At 47.7% G+C, this 24,276-nt stretch overlaps 1 protein-coding gene across 3 annotated transcripts in view; it reads left to right on the forward strand.

Annotated features, from left to right (window-relative positions):
* The window catches only part of RAD9A (RAD9 checkpoint clamp component A), a 321,575-nt gene that overhangs the window by 138,354 nt on the left and 158,945 nt on the right, over nucleotides 1–24,276 (forward strand). For 2 of the 3 annotated variants that reach the window (XM_063958518.1, XM_063958519.1), the window contains exon 7: nucleotides 11,705–11,814. The exons of the other annotated variant lie outside the window; for it this stretch is intronic. In XM_063958518.1, coding sequence (XP_063814588.1) covers nucleotides 11,705–11,814 — 110 coding nt within the window. The remainder of the gene's footprint in view (nucleotides 1–11,704; nucleotides 11,815–24,276) is intronic. 3 annotated transcript variants of the gene reach the window in all.

The raw sequence follows: 24,276 nt of genomic DNA on the forward strand, positions 1-24,276 counted from the left end.
AGACTTACAGCAGCTACGTTTAATGGCCTGGAGGTTGAGAGGGAAATTTTAGCCAGGAAGGGTCTTCCATCCAAGGTGGTTTCCAGTATGATTCATGCCCGTAAGGTGGTTACCTCCAAACATTACCACCGTATTTGGAAGAAGTATGTTTTTTGGTGTGAGGGTCGAAAATGTTCTCCTGTGGAATTCCATCTGGGCCGGTTTCTACTGTTCCTGCAAGCAAGAGTGAATAAGGGCCTACGATTAGGCTCCATCAAGGTTCAGATCTCGGCTACTGGTGGTACTTCCTGAAGTACAGACCTTTCTTAAGGGGGTGTTGCACATTCAGACACCCTTTGTTCCTCCCACTGCTCCGTGGGACCTCAATGTGGTGTTGACCTTTCTCCAGTCGGATTGGTTTGAACCGTTGCAGAGGGTTGACTTGAAATACCTGACGTGGAAGACTGTTATGTTACTAGCCTTGGCTTCGGCCAGGCTTGTGTCAGAATTGGGGGCCTTGTCCTGTAAGAGCCCTTACTTAGTGTTTCACGAGGATAGGGCGGAGCTCAGAACTCGCCCACAGTTTTTGCCAAAAGTGGTATCTGCCTTTCATGTGAATCAACCAATTGTGGTTCCAGTCTTATCCGACACTTCAGTTGCTCCAAAGTCCCTGGATGTTGTACGGGCTTTGAGGATTTACATCAAAGGGACGGCTCGTCACAGGAAGTCTTACTCGCTCTTCATCCTTTTTATGATGCTAAGAAAATTGGTCGTCCTGCCTCCAAACAGTCCATTGCTCGTTGGCTCATATTGACTATCCAACAGGCCTGTACTTCGGTGGCTCTGCCGCTGCAGAGTTCTGTTCAGGCCCACTCCACAAGGTCGGTGGGTTCTTCCTGGGCTGCTGCCCGCGGCGTCTCGGCATTACAGTTGTGCCGTGCAGCAACTTAGTCTAGTGTGAACACCTTTGTTAAATTCTACAGGCTTGACACCTTGGCCAAAGATGACCTTCAGTTTGGTCAGGCAGTTTTGCAGGGGTCTCGGCACTCTCCCACCCGTTCTGGGAGCTTTGGGACGTCCCCATGGTAATCTAGTATTCCCCAGTATCCACTAGGACGTAAAAGAAAATAGGAATTTAATACCTACCGGTAATTCCTTTTTCTCATACGTCCTAGAGGATGCTGGGGATGCTTCAAGAACCATGGGGGTATAGACAGGATCCGCAGGAGACATGGGCACACTATAAGATTTTGAATGGGTGTGAACTGGCTCCTCCCTCTATGCCCCTCCCCAGACTCCAGTTAGATTCTGTGCCCAGTGAGACTGGATGCACACTGAGGAGCTCTCCAGAGTTTCTCAGAAAAAGACTTATTAGGTTTATTATTTTCAGGGAGACCTGCTGGCTACAGGCTCCCTGCATCGTGGGAGTGAGGGGAGAGAAGCAGACCTACTTCTTAAGAGTTCAAGGGCTCTGCTTCTTAGGCTACTGGACACCATTAGCTCCAGAGGGTTCTATCACTTGGTACGCCTAGCTGCTTGTTCCCGGAGCCGCGCCGTCACCCCCCTCACAGAGCCAGAAGACAGAAGCCGGGTGAGTATGAGAAGATCAGAAGACTTCAGTGACGGCAGAAGACTGCGTTTGAGGTACCGCGCAGTGTGTCACACATAACTCGGCACAGCAGGGCGCAGGGGGGCGCTCTGGGCAGCATGAACACCACAAACGCCACTGGCATAAGTGATAACAGTGCCTAGGCACTAGTTAAGGGACTCCCGCCAGTATAAAGATAAATTTAAACAGGACTGAAACGCGCCGTGTAGTGGGCGGGGCTTAGCCCACACAGCTCTGACCAGCGTCATTTTCTCTTCACAGAAGCTGCAGAGACGCTGGCCCTGACCTCCACACTGCTGTACAAGTAAAAGGGTGCAAAACGGGGGGGGGGGGGGGGCACGTGAATTGGTGCTAAATTATATATATATATATATATATATATATAGAAAGCGCTAACAGGTCTGGGCAGTATTTTTTTACTTGCTTCAGTACCGGGATAGGCGCTGGGTGTGAGCTGGCAGAACTCCCTTTGTGTCTCTCTTACAGGCTTTGTTGTGGGTCTGTATCCTATAGCCCCAGTGTGGTTGTGGGTGTCGGTACGTGTGTCGACATGTCTGAGGCTGAATGCTCTTCCCAGGAAGAGGCTGGAGTGGGGACAGAAAATACTGTGAGAGTGACCGTGTCGGCACCGCCGACGGATGATTGGGTGAATATGTTGAGTGTTTTAAACGCAAATGTGACTAGGTTGACTAAGAGATTTGATAAATCTGAGTCTAAGAACCAGACATGGAGGAAATCCATGGAGGATGCTTTGTCACAAGCCCAGACCCCTTCGGGGTCACAGAAACGTGCATTTACCCAGATTACAGATACAGATACCGACGCAGACTCTGATTCCAGTGTCAACTATAGTGATGCCAGATTACATTCAAAACTGGCTAAGAGTATTCAGTACATGATTGTGGCGATAAAAGACGTATTACATATCACGGAGGACCCTGCGGTTCCTGATACGAGGGTCTGTATGTTTAAAGGAAAGAAACCTGAGGTAACGTTTCCTCCCTCTCATGAACTGAACTCACTTTTTGAAAAGGCTTGGGAAAATCCTGATAAGAAGATACAGGTTCCCAAAAGAATTCCAGTGGCATATCTGTTCCCCTCTTGGGACAGGGAAAGGTGGGAGTCAATCCTCACGGTAGACAAAGCTTTATCGCGTCTATCCAAAAAGGTGGCGCTTCCGTCCCCTGACACGGCAGCTCTAAAGGATCCTGCAGATCGTAAGCAGGAAAATACCCTAAAATCCATTTATTTCACTACAGGGTCGCTACTGCAGTTGCTTCGGAATGGGTGAGTAGCGCTATTGAAAAGTGGGCAGATAACTTGTCATCTGAGGTAGATACCCTAGACAGGGATAGTGTGCTTTTGACTCTGGGTCACATCAGGGACGCTGCAGCATATTTAAAAGAAACTGTAAGGGATATTGGACTTTTGGGATCAAGGGCCAATGCCATTGCAGTCTCAGCAAGGAGAGCATTGTGGATTCAATGGAATGCTGACGCTGACTCTAAGAAGGCGATGGAGTCTCTACCGTTAACGGTAGGGTCATGGCCTCACTGACCTGGTATCTACGGCTACCGCGGGTAAGTCTTCATTTTTACCTTATGTTCCTGCACAGCAGAAGAAATCACCTCACTATCAGATGCAGTCCTTTCGGCCCAATACATTTTAAAAAGGACGTGGGTCCTCCTTCCATGCTGTGAGGGGGAGAGGAAGGGGAAAAAGGTCACATGCTTTGGCAAGTTCCCAAGAGCAGAAGTCCTCTCCGGCTTCTACCAAATCCACCGCATGACACTGGGGCTCCTCTGCGGGAGCCCGCACCGGTGGGGACACGTCTCCAACTCTTCAGTCAGGTCTAGGTGCAATCGGACCTAGATCCTTGGATAGTAGAAATAGTAACCCAAGGATACAGGTTAGAGTTTCAAGACGTGCCCCCTCACCGATTTTTCAAATCGGCCTTGCCAGCTTCTCTTCTAGAGAGATAGTGGGGGTAATTCCAAGTTGATCGCAGCAGGATTTTTTTTAGCAGTTGGGCAAAACCATGTGCACTGCTGGGGAGGCAGATATAACGTGCAGAAAGAGTTAGATTTGGGTGTGGTGTGTTCAATCTGCAATCTAATTTGCAGTGTAAAAATAAAGCAGCCAGTATTTACCCTGCACAGAAATAAAATAACCCACCCAAATCTAACTCTCTCTGCACATGTTATATCTGCCTCCCCTGCAGTGCACATGGTTTTGCCCAACTGCTAAAAAAAAATCCTGCTGCGATCAACTTGGAATTACCCCCAGTAAGCGCTGCGATACTAAAGTTGTGTCAAAATCAAGTAATTGTCACAGTGCCCACGTCACAACAGGGAGAAGGCTTTTATTCGAGCCTGTTCGTGGTCCCAAAGCCGGATGGCTCAGTCAGGCCATTTCTGAACCTAAAATCCCTCAATTTCTTTCTAAAAAAATTCAAATTCAAGATGGATTTTATGGTGTCGGTCAACATAAAAGATGCCTACTTGCAGCTGTGCAGGATTGTCATTACCAATTTCAGACGTTGCCGTTTGGTCTGTCCACGGCTCCGAGGATTTTCACCAAAGTAATGGTGGAAATGATGGTTTTCCTGCGCAAGCAGGGAATCACAATTATCCCGTACTTGGACGAACTCCTCATAAAGGCGAGGTCCAAGGAGCAATTGCTGAAGAATGTTGCCCTTTCACTGACTATTCTGCAACAACATGGTTGGCTCCTAAATTTGCCAAAATCACAGTTTGATCCGACGACGCGGCTGTCGTTCCTGGGTATGATTCTGGATACAGAATTGCAGAGAGTTTTTCTTCCAGTGGAAAAAGCTCTGGAAATACAGAACATGGTAAAACAGATTCTGAAACCATCAAAGGTGTCCGTTCTTCAATGCACTCGGTTGCTGGGGAAGATGGTGGCGGCCTACGAGGCCTTTTCATATGGCAGGTTCCATGCCAGGGTGTTTCAGTGGAACCTGCTGGACCAGTGGTCCGGGTCTCACCTGGACATGCACCGGAAATAATTCTTTCTCTGGCTGGGTCCACATGATTATCCACAGGATAACATTGGGATATGGTTGAGCGATAGCGAAAATGGCACCAACACGGTCACGAGCTTTCTGGCCTCCCAGGATGCATCGGGGCCTTCACCATATAGTCCCGCCCACTGACTCAGTCAAATAATTTTTTTGCTTGGTGCTGCAGGAAGCCGCATGGTCACAGGGCTGCTGTGAATAAAGCAGCCTCAAGCTTTTATTATTTTATTTTTATAGACTTACTATATTTTTTTGAGCGACTTTTCTTAACAGTGTCTTAGACGCATACTGGAAAGAGTCGCTCCAACAACTCCCCACCGGGTCGCAACAACGCTTACCTTCGCGGTAATAGTGCTGTCTCGACGGGCGTCTGTGTAGGATGTTCTAGCAGGTCCAGCAGACGTAACCAGGCTGTGGCCGGAGAATGGGGGGACGGTAAGTCTATGGATTTCCTCTTACCAGGGGGGGTCCGGACACAGCTACACTGATTTGGTGGAGACTACAAACAGTGTGTTGATGCGCCGAACATCTTGAGTGCGACAGCGCTACGCTCCAGGGATCATAGGCACCAGGACTAGGTAGAGGCCGCGATCCTTAGAGTTTAAGTCAACTGGAGGATTCAGACGCTCTCCTGGCCGCCCCTCCTCTGAGTTCATGACCAGTTTCCGCGTGTCTCCCGTCCATGAACTGAATGACCTCACTTCCGTCTCAGACGCTACCACAAGGGTACTTGGTCGCAGCTTAGACGCTGCGGTTGTGTACACTAGAGATCCCGCCTAGACCGAGTCGCAGGCCTTAGCGTCTGCACACACGTGGAAGTCGCTGAGCGTCCGTGTCCGTCAGTGAGCGACTGTGTCCGTTATCAGGAGTGGTAGTGTACATCAGTAGCGTCTGAATCCACTCAGCTTCTTACGAGCGCATTTGCTTGGATATGGAAGTGTGGTGAGTCTCCCTGTATCCCGCTCTCCAGAGGAAGGGTATACGGTACTAAAAATTTTCTCTACTTGTTAGTATGAATTGTTCATTTTTAGTACCTATTGCATATGAGATCTGTATATTACTGTGTTTTCTGCATGTTATGTTGAAAAAGAACCAGTTAAAAACAGAAGTACAATTTTCCTACTTATTTATAAGTTGAAATGGGTGTTGTATTCTCATATGACAATGTCTAATGCTTTAACATGTGACTGACTGCTAGTATGAGTGCTGACTTTTCTGTGTAATGTCAGTCCTGTTTTGACCCTCAATTCAGGTGCACTGTGGTCAGATTGATTTCACTTCTATATACTCATATATAGGTGATTTTCAGTCACAAATTGTGTAGTCATTAACAGATTATTACCATGTCTGTGAGCGGCAAAAGTGACGAGGAGAATTTATCAAGCACTCCTACATCCCTAACATGCTTATCTTGTAAGACAGGGTTAATTGGTATGGACCAATAGGTCACTTATGAGGGCTTGTGTGCAAACTATTTTGCTTTTCAGCAAAGTAAAAAACAGGAGTTGGTTCAACCACCAACAGAGCCACCATGGAATATGTTCGCAAAGACTCTATCTTCAATAGCGGACAGGTTAACTCCGGTCGCACCACCTCAAGGGTTAGTTTACACTATTAACCCATACATGCAGCTCCCTTCCTACGGCTTGGTTCCAGTAGCCTCTACAAGCAACCAAGTGACAGGTAAGACTAAGACCGATACATCTATGTGGCAGACTACACAAGATGATACAACAGATGATGATACAGTATATTCAAATACTCCGTATGATGATCAGTCGCAGAGTTTTAGTTCAGAAGATGTAGCTGAACTTATTAATGCTGTGAAGGCTGTTCTCTCTTTGGAAGAACCAGCCAAGACGGTGTTAAAATCTATAGCACCTGTGTTTAAACAAACAAAATCAGTGAAAACTGAATTGCCAGCGTCAGATGAGCTGACGGAAATGATGGATGAGTCTTGGGCGACGCCCAGTAAGAAATATAAGATTCCGAAAAGATGGAATTCTTATTATCCATTTCCAGCTGTGGATTGTTTGAAAAGAGAAGTTCCTCCAAAAGTAGATGCACATGTTCTGCGACTTGTGCATAAATCTGCTTTACCACTGTCATCTACCTCACCAAATGATGTCACAGACAGAAGGGTAGATAGCTTTTTGAAAAATGTATTTTCTCTAGTAGGAGCAGTGGTAAGACCTGCTCTGGCTTCAGCCTGGGTAGCAAAGGCAATGGGCGATTGGATAGAGGAACTACAGAATGATATCTCTTCTCCTACTAGGGAGCAAGATTATCATTTAAGCCGTTTTAGACAATCTGCCCAATACTTGGAAGAAGCAGCAATTGATATGGGTACAGTTGCTTCTAAAGCTTCAGCCTTGACAGTAGCCGCTCGCAGAGCAGTTTGGCTACGTACCTGGAAAGCAAATGCGGAGTCCAAGAAAGAATTGGAAGCATTGCCTTTCATTGGTAATATATTGTTTGGGAAACCATTATCTGATATCCTAGAATCAGAGGATGAGTCAAAGAAGGTCAGTTTTCCGGCTACTTATAACCCTAAGTCCAAGGGTTCAAAGTTTCGCTCATTTCATTGGCAAAGCATGGTGAAAGCTAAAGAGGAGTCTAAGCAACCCCAGTTTAAAACCAGGGGTAAGAAGCAGTGGGCTAGCAAAAGCCAGCTTCCAATCCTGAACAGAAACCATCAGCCTGAAGAGACGGGCCTCCGCCTGGAGGATTCCAGGGTTGGGGGCCGACTCCTTCATTTTGCACACATATGGCAACAGTCAACAACAGATGCTTGGGTGCAGAAGGTGGTATCTCAGGGGTATCGGTTCCCATTCAGGAGGCAGCCTCCTCAAAGATTTTTTTGCACCAGCCCGTCTCATATAGAGTCAAAGGCCAATGCCCTGCAAGAAGCAGTCCAAAAATTACTGCACTCAGGTGTGATTGTCCCAGTACCTCCATCAGAAAGGGGACAGGGGTTTTACTCCAATCTATTTCTGATCCAGAAACCAAATGGGTCATATCGACCAATTCTCAATCTGAAAATGTTGAACAAATACATTTGGATCCCAAAGTTCCACATGGAGTCGTTACGCTCCATAATGTTGGCTATGGATCCGGGAGATTACATGGTATCTCTGGATGTACGGGATGCTTACCTACATGTGCCTATAGCACTGTCTCATCAGTGTAACCTCAGGTTTGCCATCCTCCAGGAACATTTTCAGTTCCAAGCTTTGCCCTTCGGGCTAGCAACAGAACCCAGGGTATTTACCAAGATCATGGTGGTTATGGCAGCTTGTCTGCGCAAACAAGGGGATAAGAATATTCCCATACCTCGACGACCTGTTAATCTTAGCACGTTCGCAAGATTTGCTTCTGAGCCATCTTCAACAGACAATAGTTTGTTTACAGAGACACAGGTGGCTCATAAATCGTGAAAAGTCGTCTGAATCCGTCACAGCGGATGGTTCATTTGGGGGCCATATTGGATTCAGACCTACAGAAAGTTCTCTTACCAGAGAAAAAGATAGTCAAGGTGCAGGTCATGGCTCAGGAAGCGTTGCACGCCCAGACAATGTCAGTCCATGCAGCAGTGCGACTGTTGGGTCTGATGGTATCAACCTTCGACATGGTGGAATATGCGCAATTCCACTCCAGACTATTGCAGCACCTTATTCTGACCAAATGGAACGGAAATCATCAGACAATAAAAAAGCAGATGATAAAGTTTCCAGTAAACGTAAAAAGGTCTCTAGCGTGGTGGCTACAGACAGACCATTTAAACAAGGGGAGACCCTTTTGGATAAAAGAATGGCAAGTCCTGACAACAGATGCCAGCCTGCAAGGCTGTGGTGCGGTACTCGGAAGCCTGTGGTTCCTTGGAAAATGGACCGCAAGGGAAAGTCGCCTAAATCGCTGTGGAAAGAACTGATTTGACTGAGTCAGTGGGCGGGACTATATGGTGATGGCCCCGATGCATCCTGGGAGGCCAGAAAGCTTGTGACCTTGTTGGTGCCATTTCTGCTGTCGCTCAACCATATCCCAATGTTATTCTGTGGACATAAGAGAAATCACGTTATCAACGGTAAGTTCTTACCATAACGTCTATATCTCCCAGAACCAGAATCTCCCTTCTGTGGTGGCTGCACAGTTCTCACCTTCTGGAGGGACGCAGGTTCGGGATTCAGAATTGGATCCTGGTGACCACAGATGCAAGCCTCCGAGGCTGGGGAGCAGTCACACAGGGAAGAAACTTTCAGGGAAAGTGGTCAAGCCAGGAAGCTTGTCTACACATAAACATTCTGGAATTAAGGTCCATTTGCAAAGGCATACTGCAAGCAGAACATCTTCTTCGAGGTCTGCCTGTCTTGATTCAGTCAGACAACGTGACAGCGGTGGCGTACATAAACCGCCAGGGCGGAACAAGGAGCAGAGCGGCGATGGCCGAGGCCACGAAGATACTTCGCTGGGCGGAAAGACGTGCCAGCGCTCTGTCAGCAGTCTTCATTCCAGGAGTGGACAACTGGGAAGCAGACTTCCTCAGCAGACACGATCTCCATCCAGGAGAATGGGGTCTTCATCAAGAGGTCTTTGCAGAAGTGACAAGTCGTTGGGGAGTTCCTCAAGTAGACATGATGGCGTCCAGCCTCAACAAGAAACTTCAGAGATATTGTTCCAGGTCAAAGGACCCACAGGCAATAGCGGTGGACGCCCTAGTGACACAGTGGGTGTTTCCGTCGGTATATGTGTTCCCTCCACTTCCACTCATTCCAAAGGTGATAAAAATTATAAGAATGACAAGGGTTCAGGCGATCCTCATTGTTCCGGATTGGACAAAAAGGGCCTGGTATCCAGATCTTCAGGAGTTGCTCATAGAAGATCCCTGGCCTCTTCCTCTTCGGGAGGACCTGTTACAACAGGGGCCGTGCGTGTATCAGGACTTACCGCGGCTGCGTTTGACGGCGTGGCGGTTGAACGCCAAATCCTAGCCCGAAAGGGTATTCCCAGTGAAGTCATTCCCACACTTCTTCAGGCAAAGCATTACCACCGTATTTGGAGAAAATATGTGTCTTGGTGTGAATCCAAGAAGGCTCCTACGGAAGAATTTCACCTGGGGTGTTTGCTCCATTTCCTACAAGCAGGTGTGGATGCGGGCCTAAAGTTAGGCTCTATTAAAGTACAGATTTCGGCCTTGTCGATCTTTTTTCAGAAAGAATTGGATTCTCCTCCAGAAGTTCAGACCTTCGTAAAAGGCGTGCTGCACATCCAACCTCCATTTGTGCCTCCTGTGGCACCGTGGGATCTTAATGTGGTGTTGCAATTCTTGCAATCGCATTGGTTTGAACCTTTGCGCAAGGTTGAGTTAAATTCCTTACTTGTAAAGTAGTCATGTTGTTGTCCTTGGTGTCCGCAAGGCGAGTGTCTGAGTTGGCGGTTTTGTCTCACAAAAACCCCTATTTGATTTTCCAAGCTGATAGAGCGAAGTTGAGAACTCGTCAACAATTTCTGCCAAAAGTGGTTTCATCATTTCACGTAAACTAGCCTATTGTGGTGCCAGTGGCTACTGATGCCTTGGCGGAATCTAAATCTCTCGATGTGGTTAGAGCTTTGAAAATCTATGTCGCCAGAACGGCGCATATTAGGAAAACAGAGTCTCTGTTTGTCCTCTGGGCTCCCAATAAGTCTGCTTCCAAGCAGACTATTGCGCGCTGGATCTGTAATACGATTCAGCAGGCTCATTCTACCGAAATCGGTGAAAGCCCATTCTACCAGAAAGGTGGGCTCTTCCTGGGTGGCTGCCCGGGGGGTCTCGGCATTACAGCTTTGCCGAGCTGCTACTTGGTCGGGTTCAAACACCTTTGCGAAGTCTTACAAGTTTGATACCCTGGCTGAGGAGGACCTCTTGTTTGGTCAATCGGTGCTGCAGAGTCATCCGCACTCTCCCGCCCGTTCTAGAGCTTTGGTATAAACCCCATGGTTCTTGAAGCATCCCAAGCATCCTCTAGGACGTATGAGAAAATAGGATTTTAATACCTACCGGTAAATCCTTTTCTCTTAGTCCGTAGAGGATGCTGGGTGCCCGTCCCAGTGCGGGCTGTATCTGCAGTTTGGTTTTAGTTACGCTCATGTTGCGTTGAGTTCAGTCAGTCAGTCTGTGACTGTTGTTGGTCATGCCGTTGCATGCGTTGTTTGTTGAATGCCATGTTATACGGCGTGTTGGAGGTGTGAGCTGGTATGTATCTCATCTTAGTTTAAAATAATTAAATAAATCCTTTCCTCGAAATGTCCGTCTCCCTGGGCACAGTTCCTAGGAAGTCTGGGGGAGGGGCATAGAGGGAGGAGCCAGTTCACACCCATTCAAAGTCTTATAGTGTGCCCATGTCTCCTGCGGATCCCGTCTATACCCCATGGTTCTTGAAGTATCCCCAGCATCCTCCACGGACTAAGAGAAAAGGATTTACCGGTAGGTATTAAAATCCTATTTTTTTTTATGGGTGCCGGCTGTTTTGGTGTTTCTTCCTAGTTCTGTCCTTTTGGGTCTTGGTTCCCTGAAGGATGGGGATACAGAGCATGGAGGAGCTTAAGATGTTTGGTTTTATTTAAAGTGTCAGTGTCCTGAAGGAGTCTGTATCCCCATGGTACTGTGGCCCTCAATTCATTAAGAGTAAAGGATTTAATGCAAGTGTCTGAAATCATACACATTCTGTACATGTTACGTCAAATCACACACACACACACACACACACACACACACACACACACACACACACACACACACACTGTATGCAATGAGAGTGAGGATTTCTATAAGACTTTGTTGTTATTAGAGTATTACGGAATCAGCAAATGAGTGGCTGGTTACAGATGTTACGCTGACAGTATAGTGCTAGGGATGCAAAGTCTATAGCATAATGTAATGGAAAATCAGAGGGATTACAGTAAGCAACATGGGAATCGAGCAACATCGAATCTCTTTTCTAGATTGGATAACTGGCCAGAGAACGCCCTGCTGATCTGTTCTCTTTCTATGTCTGTGCAAGATAACCGTTGTATTACTGGTGACTGTTTTTCTCCAGGCTGCTGTCAGATGCTGTGGTGCACTTCCCACTAACTCTTGCCGAAGTGACGCTAATGGCAAGCCCCTGTGGGAAGGTGACTCTTAGGAATTATGTGGAGGAAGTGATAGGTAAGCAGAGCCATTTACATGTCTGTTTCCTGATATTGCTTTTCAATACAACATGTCATTTCTGTATTCTTTGGTAAAATTTCAGCTGTCACATTTTGTTAAGTGTTTGACGTTCTCCCTTTTATTGGAATAGAAACGTTTAAGAGACTGGAAAATCATTTTGTGTGTTTTAATCTATCTGTGTGTAGTAGTTGGTCTATAATAAAGTATAATCCTGAAGCTCCCATATTCTCGCATTTGCCTCAAGAACATATTTAAGCATAATTTCTATTATGCTAATTGATGTAAAGAAAAGGCCCATGATTCTGCTGCTCATTCTGTAGCTTTGGGCTTGAACAAGGCTTGTGTAAAGGAGCACATTGTACAGCAGGGTAGACACAGGATTGAAGGGGGCTGAACTGAGGCAGAGAAGCTCTGCTTAGGCTGCTATTAGCTTGTAATGGGAACCCAATTGAGCATTTGGTATACTGCAGTCCCTCTTTGACAGCCAATTGACGAGGGTGGGGTCAGGTATCTTTTTCTACTTTATTAGTGCGGCAATCGCCACAACCCTGCGGCTGACAATGCAAATATTACCAGATTGGTGAAAGGAGCAGAAATTAGTTCAGGAAAGACGAGCGAGTTCCCCTACAGACATATATGTCGGATTTAAGCAAAAAATAATATTGATCTTCGTCAGTCATAGAAAGTGTGATTAGAATCTGCAGCAGAAACAAGACTTTTATAATTCAGGCAAAAGATTCAAAATAGTTTCCCAGCCCACACACGGTTCTCATACAATGGTGGCCTTGTAATGATGTATGACCCCTGTTCTGTTACTCTGGATGCTCTGGGCAGGCAGCCTGGAATTACAGTCCTTACAGTTATACTACATAAGTAGAGAGGCTCATTATTTACATTTTTTTATTCCTTTTGTCTACGTACCTGTCCTATATATATTGATAATATATATTGGACAGTCTTTCCACATACACATACTACAATGGATGTTTTCAGTGAAACGTTTTATGTTAAGGCTTGGTTAGACTTTTAATCTGGTAAATCAGTTAGAAAATGTTTTACCTATTACACAACTACAAATAAAGCCTGACTATCCATAGTTGCATGACTAATGAGATTAAGAAAATATACTACGAATTAAGTATCCCAATAATGGTTTTTATATATCGTAACTATATTTCTCTGACGTCCTAAGTGGATGCTGGGACTCCGTAAGGACCATGGGGAATAGCGGCTCCGCAGGAGACTGGGCACAACTAAAGAAAGCTTTAGGACTACCTGGTGTGCACTGGCTCCTCCCTCTATGACCCTCCTCCAGACCTCAGTTAGAATTTTGTGCCCGGCTGAGCTGGATGCACACTAGGGGCTCTCCTGAGCTCTTAGAAAAAGAAAGTTTATTTTAGGTTTTTTATTTTCAGTGAGATCTGCTGGCAACAGACTCACTGCTACGAGGGACTAAGGGGAGAGAAGCGAACCTACCTGCTTGCAGCTAGCTTGGGCTTCTAGGCTACTGGACACCATTAGCTCCAGAGGGATCGAACAGAGGCCCAGCCTCGGTCGTCCGGTCCCGGAGCCGCGCCGCCGTCCCCCTTACAGAGCCAGAAGCAAGAAGAGCGTCCTGGAAATTGGCGGCAGAAGACTTCGGTCTTCATCAAGGTAGCGCACAGCACTGCAGCTGTGCGCCATTGCTTCCCATGCACACCTCACACTCCGGTCACTGATGGGTGCAGGGCGCTGTGGGGGGGCGCCCTGGGCTGCAATATTAAGTACCTTGGCTGGCAAATAACACATAATATAGTCATAGAGACTATATATGTGTAAAATACCCCTGCCAGATATACATAGAAAAAAGTGGGAGAAGTTAGCCGAAAAAGGGGCGGGGCTATCTCCCGCAGCACACTGGCGCCATTTTCCCTCACAGCTCCGCTGGAAGGATCGCTCCCAGGCTCTCCCCTGCAGTTTGCAGACTACATAGGGTAAAAAAGAGAGGGGGGCACTAAATTTAGGCGCAATATTGTGTATACAAGCAGCTATTGGGAAAAATCACTTGGTTATAGTGTTAATCCCGTCTCCGGACACGGCCACCCTAAAGGAGCCTGCTGATAGAAAGCAGGAGGCTATCCTGAAGTCTGTATATACACACTCAGGTATTATACTGAGACCAGCTATTGCTTCAGCATGGATGTGCAGTGCTGCAGCTGCGTGGTCAGATTCCCTGTCGGAAAATATTGATACCCTTGACAGGGACACTATATTGCTAACCATAGAGCATATAAAAGACACAGTCTTATACATGAGAGATGCACAGAGGGATATTTGCCGGCTGGCATCTAAAATAAGTGCAATGTCCATTTCTGCCAGGAGAGGATTATGGACTCGGCAGTGGACGGGTGATGCAGATTCTAAAAGGCACATGGAAGTTTTGCCTTATAAGGGTGAGGAGTTGTTTGGGGATGGTCTCTCGGACCTCGTTTCCACAGCGACAGCTGGGAAGTCAACATTTTTACCCCATGTTCCCTCACAGCCAAAGAAAGCACCGTATTATCAGGTACAGTCCTTTTGGCCCCAGAAAGGCAAGCGGGTTAAAGGCGCGTCCTTTCTGCCCAGAGGTAGAGGGAAAAAGCTGCAGCATACAGCCAGTTCCCAGGAACAAAAGTCCTCCCCCGCTTCCTCGAAGTCCACCGCATGACGCTGGGGCTCCACAGGCGGAGCCAGGTACGGTGGGGGCCCGTCTCAAGAACTTCAGCAATCAGTGGGCTCGCTCACGGGTGGATCCCTGGATTCTTCAAGTGGTATCTCAAGGGTACAAGCTGGAATTCGAGACGTCTCCCCCTCACCGTTTCCTCAAATCGGCCTTGCCAACAACTCCCTCAGACAGGGAGGCAGTGCTGGAGGCAATTCACAAGCTGTATTCCCAGCAGGTGATAGTCAAGGTGCCCCTCCTTCAACAAGGACGGGGTTACTATTCCACAATGTTTGTGGTACCGAAATCGAACAGTTCGGTGAGACCCATTTTAAATTTGAAATCCTTGAACACTTATATAAAAAAATTCAAGTTCAAGATGGAATCGCTCAGGGTGGTTATTTCAAGCCTGGACGAGGGGGATTACATGGTATCACTGGACATCAAGGATGCTTACCTGCATGTCCCCATTTACCATCCTCACCAGGAGTACCTCAGATTTGTGGTACAGGATTGTCATTTCCAATTCCAGACGTTGCCATTTGGTCTGTCCACGGCACCGAGGGTATTTACCAAGGTAATGGCCGAAATGATGATACTCCTTCGAAAAAAGGGAGTTTTAATTATCCCGTACTTGGACGATCTCCTGATAAAGGCGAGGTCCAGGGAGCAGTTGTTGGTCGGGGTAGCACTATCTCGGGAGGTGCTACAACAGCACGGTTGGATTCTAAATATTCCAAAGTCACAGATGGTCCCTACGACACGTCTACTGTTCCTGGGGATGGTTCTGGACACAGAACAGAAAAAAGTGTTTCTCCCGGAGGAGAAAGTCAAGGAGCTGTCATCTCTAGTCAGAGGCCTCCTGAAACCAAAACAGGTGTCGGTGCATCACTGCACGCGAGTCCTGGGGAAAATGGTAGCTTCCTACGAAGCAATTCCATTCGGCAGGTTCCATGCAAGGGCTTTTCAGTGGGACCTGTTGGACAAGTGGTCCGGATCGCATCTTCAGATGCATCGGCTGATAACCCTGTCTCCAAGGACCAGGGTGTCTCTGCTGTGGTGGCTGCAGAGTGCTCATCTACAAGAGGGCCGCAGATTCGGCATACAGGACTGGGTCCTGGTGACCACGGATGCCAGCCTTCGAGGCTGGGGGGCAGTCACACAGGGAAGAAACTTCCAAGGACTATGGTCAAGTCAGGAGACTTCCCTACACATAAATATTCTGGAACTGAGGGCCATTTACAATGCCCTAAGTCAGGCAAGACCCCTGCTTCAAAACCAGCCGGTACTGATCCAGTCAGACAACATCACGGCAGTCGCCCATGTAAACCGACAGGGCGGCACAAGAAGCAGGATGGCGATGGCAGAAGCCACAAGGATTCTCCGATGGGCGGAAAATCACGTGTTAGCACTGTCAGCAGTGTTCATTCCGGGAGTGGACAACTGGGAAGCAGACTTCCTCAGCAGGCACGACCTCCACCCGGGAGAGTGGGGACTTCATCCAGAAGTCTTCCAACTGATTGTAAACCGTTGGAAAAGGCCACAGGTGGACATGATGGCGTCCCGCTTAAACAAAAAGCTAGAAAAATATTGCGCCAGGTCAAGAGACCCTCAGGCGATAGCTGTGGACGCTCTAGTGACACCGTGGGTGTACCGGTCGGTTTATGTGTTCCCTCCTCTTCCTCTCATACCCAAGGTACTGAGGATAATAAGGAAAAGAGGAGTAAGAACTATACTCATTGTTCCGATTGGCCAAGAAGATCTTGGTACCCGGAACTTCAAGAAATGATCTCAGAGGACCCATGGCCTCTGCCGCTCAGACAGGACCTGCTGCAGCAGGGGCCCTGTCTGTTCCAAGACTTACCGCGGCTGCGTTTGACGGCATGGCGGTTGAACGCCGGATCCTGAAGGAAAAGGGCATTCCGGAGGAAGTCATCCCTACGCTGATTAAAGCTAGGAAAGAAGTGGCCGCAAACCATTATCACCGCATATGGCGAAAATATGTTGCGTGGTGTGAGGCCAGGAAGGCCCCAACGGAGGAATTTCAGCTGGGCCGTTTTCTGCACTTCCTACAGTCAGGGGTGACTATGGGCCTAAAATTGGGTTCCATTAAGGTCCAGATTTCGGCTCTATCGATTTTCTTCCAGAAAGAACTGGCTTCCCTACCTGAAGTTCAGACATTTGTTAAGGGAGTGATGCATATTCAGCCCCCTTTTGTGCCTCCAGTGGCACCTTGGGATCTCAGCGTGGTGTTGGATTTCCTAAAGTCACATTGGTTTGAGCCACTTAAAACCGTGGAATTAAAATATCTCACGTGGAAAGTGGTCATGCTGTTGGCCTTGGCTTCGGCCAGGCGTGTGTCAGAATTGGCGGCTTTGTCATGTAAAAGCCCTTATCTGATTTTCCATATGGATAGGGCAGAATTGAGGACTCGTGCCCAGTTTCTCCCTAAGGTGGTTTCAGCCTTTCATTTGAACCAACCTATTGTGGTGCCTGCGGTTACTAAAGACTTGGAGGATTCCAAGTTGTTGGACGTAGTCAGGGCCCTGACAATTTATGTTTCCAGGACAGCTAGTGTCAGGAAAACTGACTCGCTATTTATCCTGTATGCACCCAACAAGCTGGGTGCTCCTGCTTCAAAGCAGACGATTGCTCGCTGGATCTGTAGTACGATTCAGCTTGCACATTCTGCGGCTGGACTGCCGCATCCTAGATCAGTGAAAGCCCATTCCACGAGGAAGGTGGGCTCTTCTTGGGCGGCTGCCCGAGGGGGTCTCGGCTTTACAACTTTGCCGAGCAGCTACTTGGTCGGGGTCAAACACATTTGCTAAATTCTACAAGTTTGATACCCTGGCTGAGGAGGACCTAGAGTTTGCTCATTCGGTGCTGCAGAGTCATCCGCACTCTCCCGCCCGTTTGAGAGCTTTGGTATAATCCCCATGGTCCTTACGGAGTCCCAGCATCCACTTAGAACGTCAGAGAAAATAAGATTTTACTCACCGGTAAATCTATTTCTCGTAGTCCGTAGTGGATGCTGGGCGCCCATCCCAAGTGCGGATTGTCTGCAATACTTGTATATAGTTATTGTTTAACTAAAGGGTTATTATTGAGCCATCTGTTGAGGGGCTCAGTTATATTTCATACTGTTAACTGGGTATAGTATCACGAGTTATACGGTGTGATTGGTGTGGCTGGTATGAGTCTTACCCGGGATTCAAAATCCTTCCTTATTGTGTCAGCTCTTCCGGGCACAGTATCCTAACTGAGGTCTGGAGGAGGGTCATAGAGGGAGGAGCCAGTGCACACCAAGTAGTCCTAAAGCTTTCTTTAGTTGTGCCCAGTCTCCTGCGGAGCCGCTATTCCCCATGGTCCTTACGGAGTCCCAGCATCCACTACGGACTACGAGAAATAGATTTACCGGTGAGTAAAATCTTATTATTTCTTATAATAAAGATAACCCATATTTTTTTAAATACAGATAGCAAATCTACCGTGACCACTGTAATTGGCTAAGCTTTTGGTAACATTTTGTTTTTATTTTTAACCATAGTTGATTGCCACTCCTGTCCTGGGTGTGTAATAAAACTACATAGATCTTTGTATTGACGAAATGTGTGTGCCTACGAAGGTTTGCTGTAATTTCTCGTTCTTTAATTTTTGTTCTCCATGTTATTCAATGTTTTAAAAAAACATTAAAAAAACTTTGTCATTTCTTCTTCATGCCATAGGGGATGCAGGCTATGACTGGGGGGTATATGCTTGAGTAGGAATCTGGGCACCAAACAGATCACTTTTTTTCTTCCAGCAGCAGCAGCCAAGGCTCCTTTTCCCCTTAAGCCCTGCCCCCAGCCCCAGGAAGGAACGTTTTTTTTATTTGGTGGCTGCAGGAGGAGGAGCTGTTCAAACAGGGGGCTGTTTTTTTTTTTTTTTTTATGTTGGCATCGCTAGGCGTCCTAAACTGGCTCCAGAACTGCCGCTCCACCACTGAGGCATCCCACCACTGGGTTTCTCCTTCTCCTCTCCCCTCCCTAGTTGAGATGCTGAGCAGCCATTTTACCTCACTGCCTGCTGCAACTAGTCTCTGGAGAGTTGGGCTCCTGGTCACCCTGTATACCTCCTCCTCCTCTGCGGTAAGGTTATACATTTTAGCTCCTTCCTGCCAACTAGGGTTTGGGCTGTTGAGCAATTACTGCCCATATTCTTGCATTGAATGTTACTGTGTGTCTGTTGTGTTTAACTGTACTTTGTTCTTTTATTTCTCTTACGTCCTAGAGGATGCTGGGGTCCACATTAGTACCATGGTGTATAGACGGGTACTGGCTCCTCCCTCTATGCCCCTCCTACCAGACTCAGTTTAGAAAATGTGCCCGGAGGAGCCGGTCACAGCTAGGGGAGATCTACAGAGCTTTCCTGGAAAAGTTTAATTTTAGAGTTTTTTATTTTACAAGGAGGCTGCTGGCAACAGCCTCCCTGCAGCGAGGGACTAAGGGTGGGAGCAGTATCCGCCGACTGTGCACTGAGCTCCAGAGGGGTCGGATCGCTCGCCCCAGCCGCATGCCGCCTACCCCTTACAGAGCTGAAGAAGTGGTGAGTGAGACATCGACCCCCCTAGTAAGCGGGGGGACGGTGTGAAGATGGCGGCAGTGGGGAGGGAGCGCAGTATTAACTGCGCTCCTGTGAAGGCTCAGCGGTACATGGTGCGGCGCTGTGAGGGGCGCCCTGGGCCAGCGCTTACCCCCCACACTGGACCAGAAGCCTGTCTGGGTCCTCGGACCTCAGCCAGCACAAATTCCTCAGGCCTGTATAATCCATAAAGAGCGGGAAGACAGCGTCATTATGGGGGCGGAGCTTCTCCATAGAGCGGACACAGCAGCGTTTCAGCGCAATTTTCCTGCGTGCACAGCGCTGAGAGGAAGAACAGGTCCATCCACAGCAACTCCAGCTATCTATACACGGTACCAGGTGGTTGTGGAAGGGAGGGGAGGCTGTAATACGACTGTGTATCCTATTAAGGTGCACAGTCAGCGCTGACAAGGGGTCTCCCTTTGCTAAAAGCGCTTTGTGAGGGTTGGCTCCAATCGCTGTGTCTCTCTTGCCATTTTTTGGGGGGAATCTCTGTCTGCTCTCACCTGTCTCCTTTAGCTATGTCCAGGGACACTGTGTCATATGCTGCAGAGGATTTATCCTCCCAGGATGATCCCATTCCATGTAATCAGGATAGCACTGGTATAGCACAGTTACCAGCAAGGGAGCCTGAGTGGTTTTCCTCTATCAGATCTTGGATTTCTCAGATTTCTGACAGGGTTGCCAGTAATGAATCTGCAACCCAGGTATTACAGAGCTCTATGGCAGTATGGCTGTTTTCTGGTATCTCAGGACGCTCCGCTATATACCCCCAAAAGCTTGCGCTTGTGCAGGTCACACAAGACGACACGGATACCGATTCTGACACCACAGACTGTGATGGGGATGTGTTGCGGGGGTCCGCATCTCTTGCAAAGGGGGTGCAGTTGTTGATAGAGGCTATCAGGGATGTGTTGAATGTTAATGATATCACACCTGAGCAGGTTGAGGAGGCATTTTTCAATGAAAATAAAAAAGCCTTGCTAACCTTCCCTGCGTCAATGGAATTGAATGCTATATTTGAGAAAGCATGGGTAAACCCTGAGAAAAAATTCCAGGTCCCTAAAAGGGTACAGGTGGTGTTTCCTTTCCCTGAGAATGATAGAAAAAATGGGAAAACCCGCCGATTGTTGACGCATCTATGTCCAGACTCTCAAAAAAGGTGGTTTTGCCTGTTCCAGGATCTACTGCCTTAAAGGAGCCGGCTGATAGAAAGATTGCTAACACACTTAAATCAATGTATACTGCTTCAGGGGCCATATTATGTCCCACTATTGTTAGTGCATGGATTGCAAAGGCAATAGTAAAGTGGTCGGCTACCTTACTTGAGGATTTGGATACGAAGGATAGGGATGATGCATTATATTTACGCAACATACATGATTCAGCAGGTTTTATGGTAGAATCCATGAAAGACCTGGGTTCCATGGCTGCGGGAATATCTTCCATGTCTGTTTCAGCTCGTCGGGGACTGTGGCTGCGCCAGTGGTCGGCCGACGCGGAATCCAGAAAAAGCGTGGAGTCCCTACCCTATACAGGTCAGGCTCTCATTGGGGATGCTCTAGACGCATGGATATCCACGGCTACAGCGGGTAAGTCTCCGTTTCTTCCCTCAGAAGCACCTGCACCAAAGAAATTCTTCTCCTCATCTATTACACAGCCCTTTCGGCCTAACAAGCCTAGAAAAGCCAGACCGTCCAATACCTTCTTTAGGAGAGGTCGAGTTAAGTCCGCTGCAGGTTCCCAGAAACAAAAGCCTGCATCAGGTACGCCAAAGTCCTCCGCATGACGGTGGGCCGCGCGGCCTGGAGGTGGGGCCGGTGGGAGTGAGACTCAGACACTTCAGGCACGTCTGGGTATCGTCCGGCCTGGATCCCTGAGTGATAGACATTGTATCCCAGGGATACAGGCTGGAATTTCAAAGTCTCCCTCCTCATCGTTTTTTCAAATCAGACTTACCAACTCAGTTGGCAAACAGCACCGTGCTACAAGAAGCTGTCCGAAAGCTGGTGGAGGCACAGGTCATTGTGCCAGTTTCTCCCCCTGTGCAGGCCACAGGTTACTATTCGAACCTTTTCGTGGTATGGAAACCGGATGGTTCTGTCAGGCCCATTCTGAACCTAAAATCATTGAACCCCTTTCTAAAGGAGTTAAAGATGGAGTCTCTCAGGGCGGTGATATCAGGTCTGGAAGAGGGGGAATTCCTGGTATCCCTGGATATCAAGGATGCGGACCTCCACATTCCGATCTGGCTGCCGCATCAGGCTTATCTCCATTTCGCATTGCTGGACTGTCCTTTCCAGTTCCAGGCCCTGCCATTCGGCCTCTCCACAGCACCAAGGGTGTTTACCAAGGTGATGGCAGAAATGATGGTTCTCCTCCGCAAACAAGGGGTGAACATCATTCCATATCTGGCCGATCTGCTGATAGGCATCGTCCAAGGAGAAGCTGTTGAAGTCCATTGTTCTCACAACACGCCTCCTCGAGAGTCATGGTTGGATTCTGATCCTTCCAAAGTCACATTTGGAACCAACCCAGAGGTTGTCTTTTCTGGGAATGATCCTTGACACAGAAGTGCAGAAGGTGTTTCTTCCGCAGGAAAAGGCGTCGGTGATGCAAACTATGGTCTGGGATGTCCTGAAGCCAGCCCGGGTGTCGGTTCATCAATGCATTCGCCTTTTGGGAAAGATGGTGGCCTCTTACGAGGCTCTCCAGTACGGGAGGTTCCACGTTCGGACCTTCCAACTGGATCTCCTGGACAAGTGGTCGGGATCTCATCTCCACATGCACCAGAGAATTTGTCTGTCGCCGAGGGACAGGATTTCTCTCGTATGGTGGTTACAATGACCTCACCTTCTGGAGGGCCGCAGTTTCGGGATTCAGAATTGGGTCCTTCATAGAAACAGAGAATTTGACGGCAGATAAGAACCACTTGGCCCATCTAATCTGACCCTTTTTTTTATTTTTTATCCTTTAGGCAATCTCAACCCTTTTTGAACCTTAATTCTTTGTAAGGATATTCATATGCCTGTCCCAAGCATGTTTAAATTGCTCTACAGTCTTAGCCTCTACCACCTCTGATGGGAGGCTATTCCACTTATCCACTACCCTTTCTGTGAAGTAATTTTTCCTTAAATTTCCCCTGAACCTCCCCCCCTCCAGTCTCAGTGTATGTCCTTGAGTTCTAATACTTTGAAGAATGTTTCCCTCCTGAACTTTAAGACCCTTGATATATTTGAAAGTTTCTATCATGTCCCCCCTTTCCCTTCTCTCCTCCAAACTATACATGTTAATATCTTTTAGCTTTCCGGGTAAGTTTTATGATGTAGGCCATGCACCATTTTAGTTGCCCTTCTTTGTACACTCTCTAATGTATTTATATCCTTCTGGAGATATGGTCTTCAGAACTGGACACAGTATTCCAGATGGGGCTGTACCAATGACCTATACAGTGGCATAATCACTTCTTTTTTTCCTGCTACTGATTCCTCTCCCTATGCAACCAAGCATCTGACTTGCCTTTCTCATTGCTTTGTTGCATTGCTTTCCTGCCTTCAAGTCACTTGAAATAGTGACTCCTAAATCCCTTTCCTCCTCAGTGGTTTCCGTTATAGTACCCTTGATACTATATTTAGCCTTTGGGTTTTTGAGACCCAAGTGCATGATATTGCATTTTTTAGCATTAAACTGTAGTTGCCACGTTCTTGACCATTTCTCAAGCCTACCTAGGTCATCAATCATTTGTTTTACCCCTCCCGGTGTGTCTACCCTGTTGCATATCTTTGTATCAACTACAAAAAGGCATACCTTCCCTTCATACCATTTGCAATGTCACCAACAAAGATGTTAAAGAGAACTGGACCAAGTACAGATCCCTGGGGTACTCCACTGGTAATATTTCCCTCCATAGATTGCACTCCATTAACTACAACTGTCTGTTTCCTATCTTGCAACCAGTTTCTTATCCATTTAACTGTTTTATAATCCACCCCCACGCTTTCAAGTTTATATAGCAGCCTGCGATGTGGGACAGTGTCAAATGCCTTACTGAAGTCTAGATATGCTACATCTACAGCTCCCCCTTGATCTATTATTTTCATCACGCAGATGCGAGCCTTCGGGGCTGGGGAGCAGTCACTCAAGGAGTAACCTTCCAAGGACGGTGGTCAAGCCTGGAAGCTGGCCTGCCCATCAACATCCTGGAACTAAGGGCCGTCTACAACGGGCTTCTTCAGACGGCCCCTCTTCTAAGAAATCGGGCCATTCAAGTGCAGTCGGACAACGTAACAGTGGCTTACATAAACCGACAGGGCGGAACGAAGAGCAAGGTGGCTATGTCAGAGGTGAGAAGAATACTCCTCTGGACTGAAAAACACGCATTGGCGCTGTCAGCCATCTTCATTTCGGGAGTAGACAACTGGGAAGCAGAGTGGGGTCTCCATCCGGAGGTGTTCAAGGAGATAACAGAACTTTGGGGATTACCCCAAATAGACATGATGGCCTCTCGTCTCAACAAGAAGCTTCACCGTTATTGTTCCAGGTCGAGGGACCCAGTGGCAGTGGACACCCTGGTGTCTCCGTGGGTGTTCCAGTCAGTGTACGTGTTTCCGCAACTCCCACTCATCCCAAGAATCTTAAAGCTCCTAAGGAGAACAAGGGTTCAAGCGATCCTCGTTGCCGCAGACTGGCCAAGAAGGGCTTGGTACGCGTACCTTCTGAATCTACTGCAAGAAGAACCGATGCCTCTTCCTCTTCAGGAGAACCTGCTACAGCAGGGGCCGTTCGCCTATCAAGACTTACCGCAGCTATGTTTGATGGCATAGAAGTTGAGCGCCTGATACTTGCTCGGAAGGACATTCCGAAGGTCATTCTTACCCTCATCCAGGCTAGGAAAGGGTTAACGTCTAAACATTACCATCGTATTTGGAAGAAATATGTCTGTTGGTGTGAATCCAAGAAGTTTCCTACGGTGGAGTTTCAACTCGGACGTTTTCTCCTCTTCCTGCAAGCAGGTGTGGATATGGGCTCTGTGAAGGTCCAAATTTCTACCCTATCCATTTTCTTCCAGAAACAATTGGCTGCCCTCCCTGAGGTTCAGACTTTTTTGAAGGGATTTCTGCACATTCAGCCTCCTTTTAAACCGCCTACGCTCCTTG

The sequence above is a fragment of the Pseudophryne corroboree genome, chromosome 3 (genome assembly GCF_028390025.1).
Source record: "Pseudophryne corroboree isolate aPseCor3 chromosome 3, aPseCor3.hap2, whole genome shotgun sequence".
Classification (NCBI taxonomy): Eukaryota; Metazoa; Chordata; class Amphibia; order Anura; family Myobatrachidae; genus Pseudophryne; species Pseudophryne corroboree.